We start from the raw sequence: 11,819 nt of genomic DNA on the forward strand, positions 1-11,819 counted from the left end.
AGTCTCTCGGTTCTAGCTTTGATGCACCTATACTGACCTCACCTTCTGGATGATAGGGGAGTGAACAGGCCGTGGCTCGGGTGGTTGATGATCTTTTTGGCCTTCCTGTAACATCGGGTGCTTTAGGTGTCCTGGAGGGCAGGTAATTTGCCCCCGGTAATGCGTTGGACAGACTGCACCACCCTCTGGAGAGCCCTGCGGTTGCGGGTGGTGCAGTTGTCGTACCAGGCGGTGATACAGCTTGACAGGATGCTCTCAATTGTGCATCTGTAAAGGTTTGTGTGTCTTTGGGGCCAAGCCAAATTTCTTCGGCCTTCTTCACCACACTATCTGTGTGGGTGGACCATTTCAGATCGTCAGTGATGTGTACGCCGAGGAACTTGAAGCTTTCCACCTTCTCCACTCTGGTCTCGTCGATGTGGATATGGGCGTGCTCCCTCCCTCCGTTTCCTGAAGTCCACAATCAGCTCCTTTTGTTTTGTTGACGTTGAGTGAGAGGTTATTTTCCTGGCGCCACTCTCCTAGGGCCCTCACCTCCTCCCTGTAGGCTGTCTCGTCATTGCTGGTAATCAGGGCTACTACTGTTGTGTCATATGCAAACTTGATGATTGAGTTGGAGGCATGTGTGGGTGAACAGGGAGTACAGGAGGGGGCTGAGCATCCACCCTTGTGGGGCCCCTGTGTTGAGGATCAGCGAAGTGGTGGTGTTGGTTCCTACCTTCACCACCTAGGGGCGGCTCATTAGGAAGTCCAGGACCTAGTTGCACAGTGCGAGGTTCAGACCCAGGGCCCCGAGCTTGGAGGGTACTATGGTGTTGAATGTTGAGCTATAGTCAGTGAGGTATTCCTTTTGTCCAGATGGGATAGGGCAGTGTGCAGTGCGATGGCGATTGCATTGTCTGTGGATCTATGAGGGTGGTAAGCAAATTGAAGAGGGTCTAGGTTGTCAGGTATGGTAGAGGTGATATGCTCCTTGACTAGTCTCTCAAAGCACTTCATGATGATAGAAGTGCTATGGTGCGATAGTCATTTAGTTCAGTTACCTTCGCTTTCTTGGGTACAAGAACAATGGTGGACATCTTGAAGCAAGTGGGGACAGCAGACTGGGATAGGGAAAGAATGAATATGTCCGTAAACATTCTAGCCAGCTGGTCTGCGCATGCTCTGAGGTTCCGGCTAGGGATGCCGTCTGGGCCGGCAACCTTGCGAGGGTTAACACGTTTTAAATGTCTTACTCACGTCAGCCACGGAGAAGGAGAGCCCACAGTCTTTGGTAGCGGGCCGCGTCGGTGGCACTGTGTTATCCTCAAAGCGGGCAAAGAAGGTGTTTGGCTTGTCTGGAAGCAAGACGTCGGTGTCCGGGACGTGGCTGGTTTTCCCTTTTTAGTCCGTGATTGTCTGTAGACCCTGCCACACACGTCTCATGACTGAACCGTTGAATTGCAACTCCACTTTGTCTCTGTACTGTGACTATAACCAAAGAGAATTATCTTGGGAGGTAATACGGTCGGCATTTGATTGTGAGGTATTCTAGTTCCTTGTCTAATTTTTGAGTTTCTGTTTGTTATTACAATCACACCATGAGTAGTTAATCATGAAACATACACCCCCGCCTTTCTTCTTCCCGGAGAGTTCTTTATTCCTGTCTGCGCGATGTACTGAGAATCCAGATGGCTGTATAGATGGGGACAGTATATCCCGAGAGAGCCATGTTTCTGTGAAACAGAGTATGTTACACTCTCTGATGTCTTTCTGGAAGGAGATCCTCGCCCTGAGCTCGTCTACTTTATTATCCAGAGACTGAACGTTAGCGAGTAACATACTCTGGAGCAGTGCATGGTGTGCACGCCTCCTGAGTCGGACTAGAAGTCCACTCAGAATACCTCTTCTCTGCCGGTGGTGTTTTGGAGCAGCCTCTGGAATAAGTAAAATTGCCCTGGGGGGTACGAACAAGGGGGGTACGAACCGCTGCTCTGATATCCAAAAGTTATTTCCGGCTATATGTAATAACACAAACAATGTTGGGCTAATAATGTGAGAAATAACACACAAAAAAAACAAATACTACAAAGTTGCTTAAGAGCTAGAAACAGACCTGCCGTATCTGTCGGCGCCATCTTACTTTAAATCGATTCAGTTGCAGTTCCAGTTCAGAAGACTTGAAACCATTTTTATTTCAAACCAAACTTACTTTAACAGTGAATGCAAATCTACCAAGCTTTCCTCAAATGACTCATAACACTACCAACACAAGGCCATGTGAAGGTCAGTGCACCAATCAAAGCTGTCTTCTGACTAGATCACAAAACGGTGCATTGGTCGCAGAAATCATGAAAGAACAGATCAAAGAAAAATCTGCGTGTATTCGTATATTGCCCTCTATCTCTTTGTTAAATACGTCCTCACAGCCAGGTATCCTGGGCTGATGGGTTTGTTCACAACGTGGGTCTCTCTATCTGGGGGAATTCAAAATGGAGGCCCCCCTGTGAAGACTGAATCGATTTAACATGTGCTAATGAGCATGAAACAGCTGTATCAATCAAAACCAAATGCTGCATTTTCGGGAAGACGTAAGCAAGATTTTTCTTGCACTGTAGGAAGGCACATTTGGATTCATGTTATGTATGAAACTGTATGTTTACTGTGTAAAAGACCCATGTCAGAATCATATTTCAAACATGTTCTCTTGCAGCATGATAAAATCATTATGTTAATCTTTACTCCAGAAAAAAAACACCCTGCAATGTTTCACATGTTTATTATTATTATTATTATTATTATTATTATTATTACCTAACCCGACTATCCATCAGTGGAGGGTCTGAAATGTGAACTGATAGAAAAAATGAAGTGTTCCCTTTTGATGCTAAATATATCTGGGGGTCTGAAATGTGAACTGATAGAAAAAATGAAGTGTTCCCTTTGATGCTAAATATATCCTGTGGTCTTAGGCTAAACCCTGACATCTTCGGTGTGACATTATAGAGTAAAGTTCATTCCAGAATGTTCTTTTAAAAGCAAACAGGCTCTGGGATCAGCCTAATCAACCCCAACATTTAGGTTGACACCAATCTGACCTCCAGTCTGTTACGCGCAACCAGACACTCGGACCCCCTGCAGTTTGCACTCATTTTCTCCCTTTCCCTCCCACCCTCCCTCTCTCGTTCCCTCCTCGTACCCTCCCTCCCTCTTCATGGATTGTGATTTCACTGCTGAGAGATATGGGTTACTGGGCTCTTGTTCAGGGCCATTAAGGGCCAGAGTCCCACAACCGGACCAGGGTTGTTTTCTCTGTCAATACACACCAGGGTTTGACTGAGGCCAAAGAGAAGAGCATGGCACAGTGGGGTGTGGGTGGGACCCCTGGTACCAGGATGTTAACCTTTCAAACAGAAATTAAAGTTGCATGATATTGCCTGACATTCAACAGAATAGAGGGGTAAGGAGAGAGAGAGAGAGAGGGAGAAATTGGAAATGGCAATGCTGTATGTCTCTCATGAAAGTCTTATACAGTCAGGTCCAAAAACTGTTGGCACCCTTGGTATAGATGAGCAAAAAAAGACTGTATAAAATAAATACAAATACTGAGCTATATTGTATGCTTAAAAAAAGGAGGAAATTATATTTTATACTAATACAATTGCTTTGTATCACAACTACTTTTTTTTCTCAAAAAGATAGTTGTCAAAATCATTGGCACCCCTAAAGATTCTTATAAATATAAACAAACAATTAAATCTCCATTAACATTCTACTTTTTTAAGTTGACCTCAATTGACCTTCCATGGCTTCCTGTTTCACTGGGGTATAAAAATAAGGTAATCCGCATGTAAAATCTTTGTCATCAAAGATGGAACAGTGGTAAACTTTCTTGGTATTGGACCCATGTGGATCTTGTCCCCACGCTCAATGAGGAAGATATTTTGTGAGGCAAAGTAAATTAGAATGGCCAAAGTTGGAGAATTACAGAACTTAGTCGTATCTTCAGATCTACAATTAGACACCTCCATGCTAATAGGGTTGCCAGAAAAAAAACTATGTTGAGAGCAACAAACAAATGTAAACACCTGGAGTTTGCTAAATTGGATTGGAACCGGTGGTATGTTCAGATGACATGAAAATTGAACTCTTTGGCCATGCACACCAGTAATGGGTTTAGCGTTGAAAGAAGGATGCATATGCAGAAAATAACCTCATACCTACTGTAAAATGAACTTTACCAAGTACCAGGACCTTTTTTAGCCAAAAACCTGGTTGCTTCTGCCAGGAGGCTAAAACTTTGCAGCAAGTGGATCTTCCAGCAAGACAATAACCCCAGGCACACATCAACATCCACAAAGAAATTGTTAATTGATCACTAAGTCCACATTTTGCAATGTCCATCTCAATGGGGTTCTCCGGACATGAACCCCATTGAAAACCTGTGATTTGAATTGAAGAGGGCAGTCCATAAGCGCAGAACGAAGGATATCAAGGGTCTAGAAAGATTCTATATGGAGGAATGGTCAAAGATCCCTTCCAATGTGTTCTCTAATCTCGTATAACATTTTAGAAATAGACTCAGTTATCCTTGCAAGGGTAGGGTGCCGGAGTATTGAAAACGGGTGGCAACACTTTTTACACCCATCTTTCTTTTAGAGTTTTTATTTGTTAAACAAAATCTTTCTCTGAGCAATTGTATTTGTATAAAATAATATAAATTCCCAATTTTGGGGGGCATACAATACAGCTCAGTATTTGTATTTTATACAGTCTTTTTTTGCTCATCTTTATCAAGGGGGCCAATCATTTTGGACCTGACTGTATATCTGCAGAGAATATGTTGTCATGCTTTCCCCCTTAGACTTTTCTGTTAGTCAATGCCTCACGTTAAAGGGTCAGTATTCATTGTTTTTATTTGAAAACCAGGAAGTGAACCCTCATCACTGCTCAGTTGATACCTTTGGTGACACACGGGGCCGTCTTGGACACACGTCCTCTTCTTTCTCTTTTGTTCTTCCCTCTCCTGTTTTTTCTCTTGTTATTCTAGTGCAGGAATTATCAACTAGATTCAGCCTCGGGACGATTTTTTTCTTGAGAGGATGGTCGAGGGGCTGGTACATAATTATAAATAATTTGTAGACTGCAAATTGACACCAAGAAGCCCAAACAGATATAATATTTGACTAAAACTTTATCATTCAAACCTTGCTTACATTTGGATATGATCACGTCTCTCTATTATGCATGGGAAATACTTGAGAACAAATTTCCTACATTAAAATCACTTGGCGCTGATTTCCTGGTGTTTTAACTTTTTTTTTTATGTCCAACAATGAAAATTCCCCCTAAAAAAATCTCTCTATATTATTTTTTTTGCAAAGAAAACTCTTTAACCACCAGTTAAAGAACCCTGTTCTAGCGTTTAACATACTTGGTATTCTAGGGATTTAGTTGTCAGAGGTAAAAAAAATATATATATGTTATAATTATTTGTAATGAGTCATCCAGATAAACATGGTAATGGTGTTGCAGCAACAATACACAACGTTTAACTCAATGAAGGTGAACGAGAAAGAAGGAAAATAACAACAATACCAGGACAATCCTTTGCTCTACTCTCCTGCAGTATTTACTGCATTTTTACTCATTCTAGTCATGGTCTCCTTATTTTATTAAAACTAGCTTTTAAAAGTCTCCCGGCTACTGCAAAACAATCTTCACCAGACTTCCTTTAACCAGACCACATATGTTGTCCAGTCTGTCTGTCTGTCTACTCTCTATCCTCTCAACCTTGCTAAGGTTCTTCACTGGCTCAGAAAACTCAGCAGACCTTACTGTTGCTACCTACCCAAGGCCCTATTAAAAAAAAAAACATATTGAGATGGAACACACACAGTGTTGTGGCAAGGATAGGTGGATTGATTGTAAAAATATGCTTATAAGAGGGCCTCGACCTTGCTTATGAAATCCATATTTGACCATTTATCTTCCATTAAATAAGACGTATCGGTGGCCTGTGTTTTTATTCGTAGGCTTGTTCACACGGCTGGGTTGGAACTTTATTGAGCTTGACTGTTTTTTCTCTATTTTGGAAATGAAAACTGTTTTCATGCCCTGAACTAACTCTCTCTTTCTTCTCCTCTCACGCTTCTCTTATTCTTCTCTGTTCTCTTGCTCTCTCCTCTTTCTCTTTCTCTCTCTCTCTCTCTTTTCTCCTCTTTCTTCTCTCCTTGCTCTCGCTCACACTTTTCTTTTTCTTTTCTCCAGAGAGGAGCTGCAGGGGTTTGTGGGTAAAGGAACCCTGACCCATCTGAAAGTGTGTTTCTCGCGAGACACTCAGATCGGGACAGAGACCAAGACAGGACCTAGATACGTCCAACACAACCTGCTCCTCCATGCCAAAGACATCACCAACCTCCTCCTCATGGAGAATGGATACCTCTACGTCTGCGGGTGAGCTTAACTTTGATGGTGGCGATGATGATGATGTCAATAGGAAATCCATGGAATAGTCTGGTTCATTATTTTAGTGGCTGTGTATCTGGATTTACTGACTTAATTACTTTGCTCCCACAGTGATGCTAAGAACATGGCTAAAGACGTGAACAATACCCTGATAGAGATGGTATCAGCAGAGCTTCAGCTGGATAAACTAGATGCCATGAAGAGATTGGCTGGACTCAGGGAGGAGAAACGCTATTTACAGGACATATGGTGCTGAGTGGATGAATCTTCAACATATCTTATGTCACAGACCGAAAAGGTCCATGTGTAATTTTAGTGGGCCATTCATTTCCTTTAAGCAACACAAACTGACCATATGGATTGCGTTGCATGTTGTTCCTCTTGCCTCATAGCACCTAACCATAAACTTCATAAACTGACCATAGAAGATTGAGTTTCAAGGACTGTAGCTGTTTTATAGGGGAATTATGCAAGACTAACACACTGCCTGTTCAGCTTACTCCTCATCCTACTTCACATTCTTGTCTTCCAATACTTTTTTGCTGTGTGCAAAATTGTGTCCAAAATACAAAAGGTGTGTTTGCTTGAAAAGGTTTAAAGGTCTCTGATGTATTTCTTATGCTCACTGTATGATGATAAGGAGTGATATGGCGGGTGAAACTTATCTTGGCACGCGTACAAGACGAGATGAAACCCATTCAGAGATAACGATCAAAGGTAATGAATTTTGATTGATATGGGATGATTGTGTTTTAATTTGAGAATAATTCAATTGTTCAAGGTGACTTTCCTCACTAGATGAAGCTGGAGTCGGCGGTTAGTTAATTGAAGGATTTTCGCTATGGGCCTTCCACCGTACCCTAGAGAGACTTCTCAGCATTAAATCTTCAGACACTGCTAGTCTTTTTATATCAGCAGGTCTCTCGTCAGGATGGGAGAGGGAAAATATGTTGACCGTCTCCACTGCTGGTCTAGACTGTGCTTGTGCTCTGTATGAGAATGGATGACAACATCACACTCAATAAAGCTTCGCCAAGTAAACAAATCAACTTCTGCTTGTCTGTCAGAGGAAAGTATAGGCCTGTCCATGAGGTCAGACCGGGGTGGAGAATTGTGTTACGGACTGGACAAATTGGAGGAATTTCAAACACAGTTCAATGAATACCAGAGCGGATTGGACGTCATCAATAAGTCTCGGCCACTTTCTCCTGCTGCTCCACTTTGTCAGAGGATCATCAAATCAGTAGTGGTGGTTTGAAACCGCTGTCCCTGCAGCCTGGATGCCTGTCTCACTGTCTGCTTTAGCCAACTCCTTTTGTTGCCATGACAACATGAGACCCGAGGGTCATATGGAATGAGTTATGAGTCACCGAGGTCATCGTACTGTATAGATGTCACTAAACCGTGATGAGAGGTAATTTGTATTTTCATGCACAAAATGTCTTTGGACAAAAGATTTGGTTGAAGCAGAGACAAGCTGGCATCCAGGCTGCGTGTCAGGGAGGAATTACAGGCTGCAAGTCACCAAGGCTGTTTTCTAAACATCACTGAATAAGGTGGAAAGGAGTTGGGTGTTGAATGTGATGAATGGTCTTTTCATTGATCCACAATCCACAAACGTTATCATGCAGCTATCATTCTTAACCCAAGGCTGAAATAAAAAAAAATTGGGGTGGGGGGCAAAAATCAGTAGGCCTTGGTAGCTAGAGAACAATTTATCATCCCCTGCTAAAGGACAAAAGAGAAGTTAAGCAATCGCTTAGATGTCTGCTAAAAGGTGAGAAAAGTTTTGTTTTAGTGAGAGAAGGAAGTAGGGTTCAGGCTCAGGCTCTTCTCCACACGCATGCTTGACGAACACACACAACACATACACATGCTTAAGCTTGATTAATGGCACCACGCTCACCCAGTGTGTAATAAACAAGAGGGGAAACTTTAATCAAGTTTGGCCTCGTCTTTGACAAAGCAACACCCCCTGAACATCGTCGCTGCTGAGTGGTTTTTTGTGGAAGGCGCATCACTCTTCGCCCACTCCTTATTTACCTAGCCTATTCGCATCCTTTCACCCCCACCTGAAAAATCACCCTCTCGTCTGAAGACAGAGAGCCCCGCGGATCCTCCGGCCCCGTCATGGCCACCGCGCAGTAAGGACTGATGAAGTTTTAAATTACAGTTTCTTAATTAAAAAGGTTCAAGGTGCCTTTTCCGTCTGCAGTGAGAGTCGAGACGCAAAGAGGTAATCGAAATAAATCAGACAAAGACAGAGCTAGGCGCTAGTGAGGACTGGAGGATAATTCTATGATAGATCTGTGTAGTTAAGAATGGCGTAAATGAAGCAGAAAGATGTATATGGAAGGTAATGACTCATTAGGTGGAAGTGGAGAGTGAAGTAGCGTGGGGGATGTAGTTGGGTTCTCAGGTTGTTCGGGGGTACAAGAAATGTGTTACCGTACAAACAAACTTCAACCCAATACAGTGGGTGCAGATGGGGGATATTGAATGTTAGAGTGCCAATCTTTCCCGTTGATTTGGTGATTGAGGCCTGCAGTAATCTTCTGATGCTCATCCCCTGGCCTTATGCCCGTAAAGCACAATATCAAATCATTTCTGGGTAGCCATTAAGCACTGTGATAGTTTTAAATAAACTGGTAAAAAAAAAAGATTCTTAGCAAAGGGCAATTTCTCGAGCAAGAATTTTGCTAGTACTGTATGGGAGTAGTCTAGGTGGAGAAAAATTACACAAAAAAAACCTGATTATTGGAAGAGAGGTTTGGAACTCTTTTATTGGTCTATTAACTAATTTGCCAAATGGTGATGTCACCATGGAAGGCCAAAACTCAGGCAGTCTTTTCAAACAGCTCTAACACTAAAAGGGCATTATCCTAATTTTTACAATTTCACAGTATTATTCCAACCTCATAGTGTGGAAATATATATAAAACACAGGTAAATCATGTATTTGACTGCACTGGGCCTTTAAACTTCTAGGACCGAGGAGGACACACTCGGTTGTCAGACTGAAGTGCATGGGGAAATGTTGTCTACTCTGTGGTCTGCTCCATAATTTAAAACAAACATAGAAATACTGTTAGATCCAGCTTGACTCTAGAGAGAGAGCCAACTGTACACACACTGATGTTCACTCCAGCATCTGTCCAGAAAGACCAGAGGCGACAAAAAAAAGGCTGTTGTGATATTGCGTTTCCTGCGCCGATCTGATTTCGCTGTGGAAACTGGAAAATGTACGTTTTCTATTCCAGGGCTTTCTGTTAATCAACGGCAGATACCTCCAGTCCACAAAGAATAGAGTAAACATTTGATGTAATTGAGGCTGGTAGATTGAGGATGAATTCAATAACAAGTCACATCTCCCAACCCTCCTAAGCTTTAAAGATTGTTTTCATTTATGAAGTTACTTTACTATGGTAATAGACAAATACACTATGTGACAACCATCGTAATATGATGTGGTCTTAACATACTGCACTGAGGTATATACTATATACAACTCCTCACAACGAAGTAGGATTTATCTGTTGATATACAGTGCTATAGGCAGTCGTAAAACACCTGGCGTGAACATTCATCTTCTATATTCTAGTCGCACGCATGTATTTGTCCCAAATGACGGCGCAAGGAACTGAATATGGATGTATCTCTGAAACAAACACCTCTCATTGCTTCATAATTCTACCCAATAGCAAAGTAAAAACACTAAACTCAGCAAACCCCAAAAACAACAACTCGCATTGCCCCAATTATATTTTCAGCTAGGAACACTCTCAATCATCATTAGTCAAAGACAAAACCCAAATTAAACATAAATCGTTTTAGCGTGTATAAACTTTGGGCAGCGAGTGGCGGTCGAATGTGTGTTTCCCAAGATTGACGACATCCTGCGTCCTGACAGACATAATGACTTATGCAAATTAGTGATTAATTGGATTTCAGAGAGATTAGTGTGTTGGGCAGTGAGGGACGTGCTAAGACTGAGGGATGGACAGTGTGTGTGTGTGTGTGTGTGTGTTTGTGTGTGTCTGCAAAAGAGAGAGAACATAATTACACTTTCTATCTTTTACCAGTTATATTTTGATGAAAATCTGTTCCTATTTCCCCTCAATAAACTGCTTTCCCCTCCTCCTAGTATGTTCAGATGAACTCTATTCTAAAATCCTACCAGCAGGACTATGTGCTATTTAGCTCATCATCACCACACATATTGGCATTTAAACAGAGAGCTTTAGAGCAGTCTCTCTCTCTCGCTCTTTGTTTCTCTCTCCCTCTGTTGCTCTCTTTGTTGCTCTCTTTGTTGCTCTCTTTGTTGCTCTCTTTGTTGCTCTCTTTCTCTTTGTTGCTCTCTCCCCTGCTTTCTCTGTTGCTCTCCCCTGCTCTCTTTCTCTCTGTTGCTCTCTCCCCTGCTCTCTTTCTCTCTGTTGCTCTCTCCCCTGCTTTCTCTGTTGCTCTCCCCTGCTCTCTTTCTCTCTGTTGCTCTCTCCCCTGCTCTCTTTCTCTCTGTTGCTCTCTCCCCTGCTCTCTCTCTCTGTTGCTCTCTCCCCTGCTCTCTCCCCGGCTCTCTTTCTCTCTGTTGCTCTCTCCCCGGCACTCTTTCTCTCTGTTGCTCTCTCCCCTGCTCTCTCTCTCTGTTGCTCTCTCCCCTGCTCTCTCCCCGGCTCTCTTTCTCTCTGTTGCTCTCTCCCCGGCACTCTTTCTCTCTGTTGCTCTCTCCCCTGCTTTCTTTCTCTCTGTTGCTCTCTCCTCTGCTCTCTTTCTCTGTTGCTCTCTCCCTCTCTACCTCTCCCCCCTCTCGCTCCCCTCTCTCTCCCTCTCCATCTCTCTACCGCTCTTGCATTCTCCCTCTCTCTCTCTCTCTCTCTCTCTCTCTCTCTCTCTCAATTCAATTAGATTCAAAGGGGCTTTATTATATTTGATTTTTGTTGTCATTTAGCAGATGCTCTTATCCAGAGCGACTTACAGTAGTGAGGGCATACATTTTTGTACTTTTTTGTTCTTGGCATGGGAAGCATACAGTGCATTCGGAAAGTATTTAGACAGCCTTATTCTAAAATGGTTGGAATCCAAAACTGTCCTCATCAATCTATACACAGTACCCCATAATGACAAAACAAAAACAGGTTTTGAGAAATATTCAGACCCTTTGCTATGAGTCTTGAAATTGAGATCAGGTGCATCCTGTTTCCATTGATCATCTTTGAGATGTTTCTACAACTTGATTGGAGTCCACCTGTGGTAAATTCAATTGATTGGACATGATTTGGAAAGGCACACACCTGTCTTTGTATGGTCCCACAGGTGACAGTACATGTCAGAGCAAAAACCAAGCCATGAGGTCGAAGAAATTTGTCCGTAGAGCT

At 42.7% G+C, this 11,819-nt stretch overlaps 1 protein-coding gene across 1 annotated transcript in view; it reads left to right on the forward strand.

The window, feature by feature from the left end:
* The window catches only part of LOC115152674 (methionine synthase reductase), a 38,250-nt gene extending 30,757 nt beyond the window's left edge, over nt 1-7,493 (forward strand). The window contains exons 13-14 of the mRNA XM_029697415.1: nt 6,250-6,435; nt 6,559-7,493. Of these exons, the coding sequence (XP_029553275.1) occupies nt 6,250-6,435; nt 6,559-6,703 (331 nt within the window). The 3' untranslated portion in view covers nt 6,704-7,493. The remainder of the gene's footprint in view (nt 1-6,249; nt 6,436-6,558) is intronic.
* The last annotated feature ends 4,326 nt before the right edge of the window (nt 7,494-11,819 follow it).

This window comes from Salmo trutta, chromosome 2, assembly GCF_901001165.1.
Source record: "Salmo trutta chromosome 2, fSalTru1.1, whole genome shotgun sequence".
NCBI lineage: Eukaryota > Metazoa > Chordata > Actinopteri > Salmoniformes > Salmonidae > Salmo > Salmo trutta.